This window comes from Leiobunum rupestre, chromosome 1 (genome assembly GCF_980474605.1).
Source record: "Leiobunum rupestre chromosome 1, qqLeiRupe1.1.hap1, whole genome shotgun sequence".
Lineage (NCBI taxonomy): Eukaryota > Metazoa > Arthropoda > Arachnida > Opiliones > Sclerosomatidae > Leiobunum > Leiobunum rupestre.
Genome location: NC_143384.1, coordinates 48,942,678 through 48,945,171, shown reverse-complemented (window position 1 = coordinate 48,945,171; position 2,494 = coordinate 48,942,678). Strand labels below are relative to the sequence as shown.

General features: G+C 35.1%; 1 protein-coding gene across 1 annotated transcript; it reads left to right on the top strand.

The window, feature by feature from the left end:
- Positions 1-229: 229 nt before the first annotated feature.
- Positions 230-916, top strand: LOC149963157 (uncharacterized). The gene has a single exon (XM_090164775.1). It carries the CDS (start codon positions 230-232, stop codon positions 914-916), a length of 687 nt encoding a protein of 228 aa, XP_090020901.1.
- The last annotated feature ends 1,578 nt before the right edge of the window (positions 917-2,494 follow it).

The window sequence follows — 2,494 nt, the reverse complement described above, 5'->3', positions numbered from 1 at the left end:
AGAGATTCCTGAAAATGATTTTAGTTTCTTACACGAACTCCATGGTGAATCTCCACACAATGATGGCAGTAATATTGCAAATTCCTCTAGTTGCACTCCACGGAAAGTGATAATGGCAAAGCACATTTTGGGCCGTTATAATTTATACGAACCAAAATGTTTACAAGTTTCACCTAAAGTTTTCGATGCTTCATGTCAAACGGATTTGCCTGCGTAAGACATTGCGAAAATGGAACTGGACATTTTAGAAGCGAAGACTGAATTGAAAAAAAACTCGAGAAACTCCAAGCCACCGAAATTTATTTGGCCTGCTAGAGACGAGTTGTATAAAACTATGCCACGATCATTTTTAAATGTTTTTGGTCAAAGGGTAACAATTATAATAGACTGCTTTGAAGTCTTTACTGAGAAACCATCAAATTTATTAGCTAGCGGGCAACTGTGGTCACAATATAAGCACCACCATACCGTGAAATTTTTAATTGGGGTAACACCTCTATGCTCAGTTTCGTTTCTATCAAAAGCATGGGGAGGGAGGGTATCAGACAAACATTTGACTGAGAATTGTGGGTTATTGAAAAACCTTCTACCGGGTGATTTAATACTTGCAGATAGATGGTTTAATATATCAAATTCCGTAGGATTTCACTGTGCAGAAGTTAAATTACCCGCATTTAAAAAGGGAAAAAAGCAGCTGTCGCCCTTTGAAATTGAAGACACGCGCAAAAAAGCCAGCCTACGTATTCATGTTGAGCGTGTTATAGGTTGCATGCGACAAAAATACACAATACTTGAAGGCCCGTTACCTATTGAAATGTTAATAAATGTTGACTCTGGTGAAGAAGCGCCAATAGACAAAATTGCTAAAGTTTGTTGTGCCCTTTTCAATACATGCCCACCTATTATAACGGAATAATGTATACAATACTGTTTAATAAAATCATTTATTTCAATATAGGAACATATTTTTAATATCACAAAATAAAAAAGAACTTCAACGACATTTTTTTACATATCCATTTACCTTTAGGAATCTTTTTTAACTTAACACATTTGGTATGATACTAACCGATGGCACAATCTTCCTTTTCGCAATATATCATTTGTTCATCATAGCTCCTTTCTCCTTTGCAAGTACACCAAATTTGTTCATCTTCTGTACATTGAACTACTTCGGTGTTCTTTTCTTTGGGTTTGTTTGAACCTCCTTGACTTGGTTCTTATCTTTTGTAAAATATTTGCCTACAAGTTCAGGTAAAATTGCATTTTGGAAGAATGAAGTGGCCTTTTCTGAATTATTTTACCAAAACTCAACATCAGGTACTATGTGTTCTATAAAAATATCACCTTTTTCAGCCCACACAACAAAATCACAAAACGCGTTATCACAAATATGAATTTGGGCTTGACATTGATAAAAATACTTGTGTTTCTTATCCATTATCAATTTGGTTCCATCTTTTAATAAACAATTTTTTTTACGCTAATTCTTCAACTGTACCTCCTTTCACACAAAAAGGAGATTTGACTTCCACACATCCTTTGCCGCAGCAATCACAGGTGACTAAAAACTTAAAAAATAAAATATATTTGAATTTGAATTTGATTTGAATTTGATACTTTGGATTTATAATTAGTCCCACATCTGTAACTTTTATATTGACATGTTCAGATTTTAACTGGTTTCCATAAGCTCGTATCGCATCTTTCTCGTGTTTACAACCCCACTCCGTTGCTTCATTGTTAAATTTACCAGTATCTGGGTAACAGATCACTTTTATTAAACTGGGACTTGATATTGCAGATCGAGTAAAACAAACATCTTTAAATCTTGAGGCAGTTATTCTCCCAGCTATAACTTCGAACCAGTACTTCGATTTTGCCTGCTCTCTCGTGTTACTTTCAATTTTAAAAGCTTCTTCTCGAGAAATTGTTATATTTATTTTTTTGGTGACTTCTAAAAATGAATCGTATGAAAGTTCAAGATATTGATCAGAGTACAGGGCTTTTGGTGACTTCTAATAATGAATCGTATGAAAGTTCAAGATATTGATCAGAGTACAGGGCTTTTAATGAATTTGATGGTAATGGTTTTGGCACGAAATAATTTGAATACTGAGGGATTGCTGCTAAAAACACCGGCTTCATTTTCTGAGAAAGTGCATTAAATTGTTCGTACATCTGTTCTTTTTCAAATTTTGTTGGGACAGGAATGTCACGTTTCTTTTTATTTTCAACTTTGTGTTTTTGATCCGCTGCACACTTTCTTTTTCCTGATGTGAAATCGATACGAGCAATTTCGCCATATATAACATCTTTATCAGCTGGCGCTGGCCACTGGGCCAGTAGTTCTGTACATGAACGAGGCTCTTCTCTTTGCCTTACAGCATATTCAATAAAGAATAAGAGGGCACCAACATGGGAACATACTTCGCCCAAACCAGCCACACATGTGCAATGTGCTGCCAAAATTTATCCGTAGTTACTTTAAATA

Bases quoted from the DNA above. Each gene is read 5' to 3' on its own strand.
- LOC149963157 (XM_090164775.1), top strand. From the start codon at position 230: ATGGAACTGGACATTTTAGAAGCGAAGACTGAATTGAAAAAAAACTCG.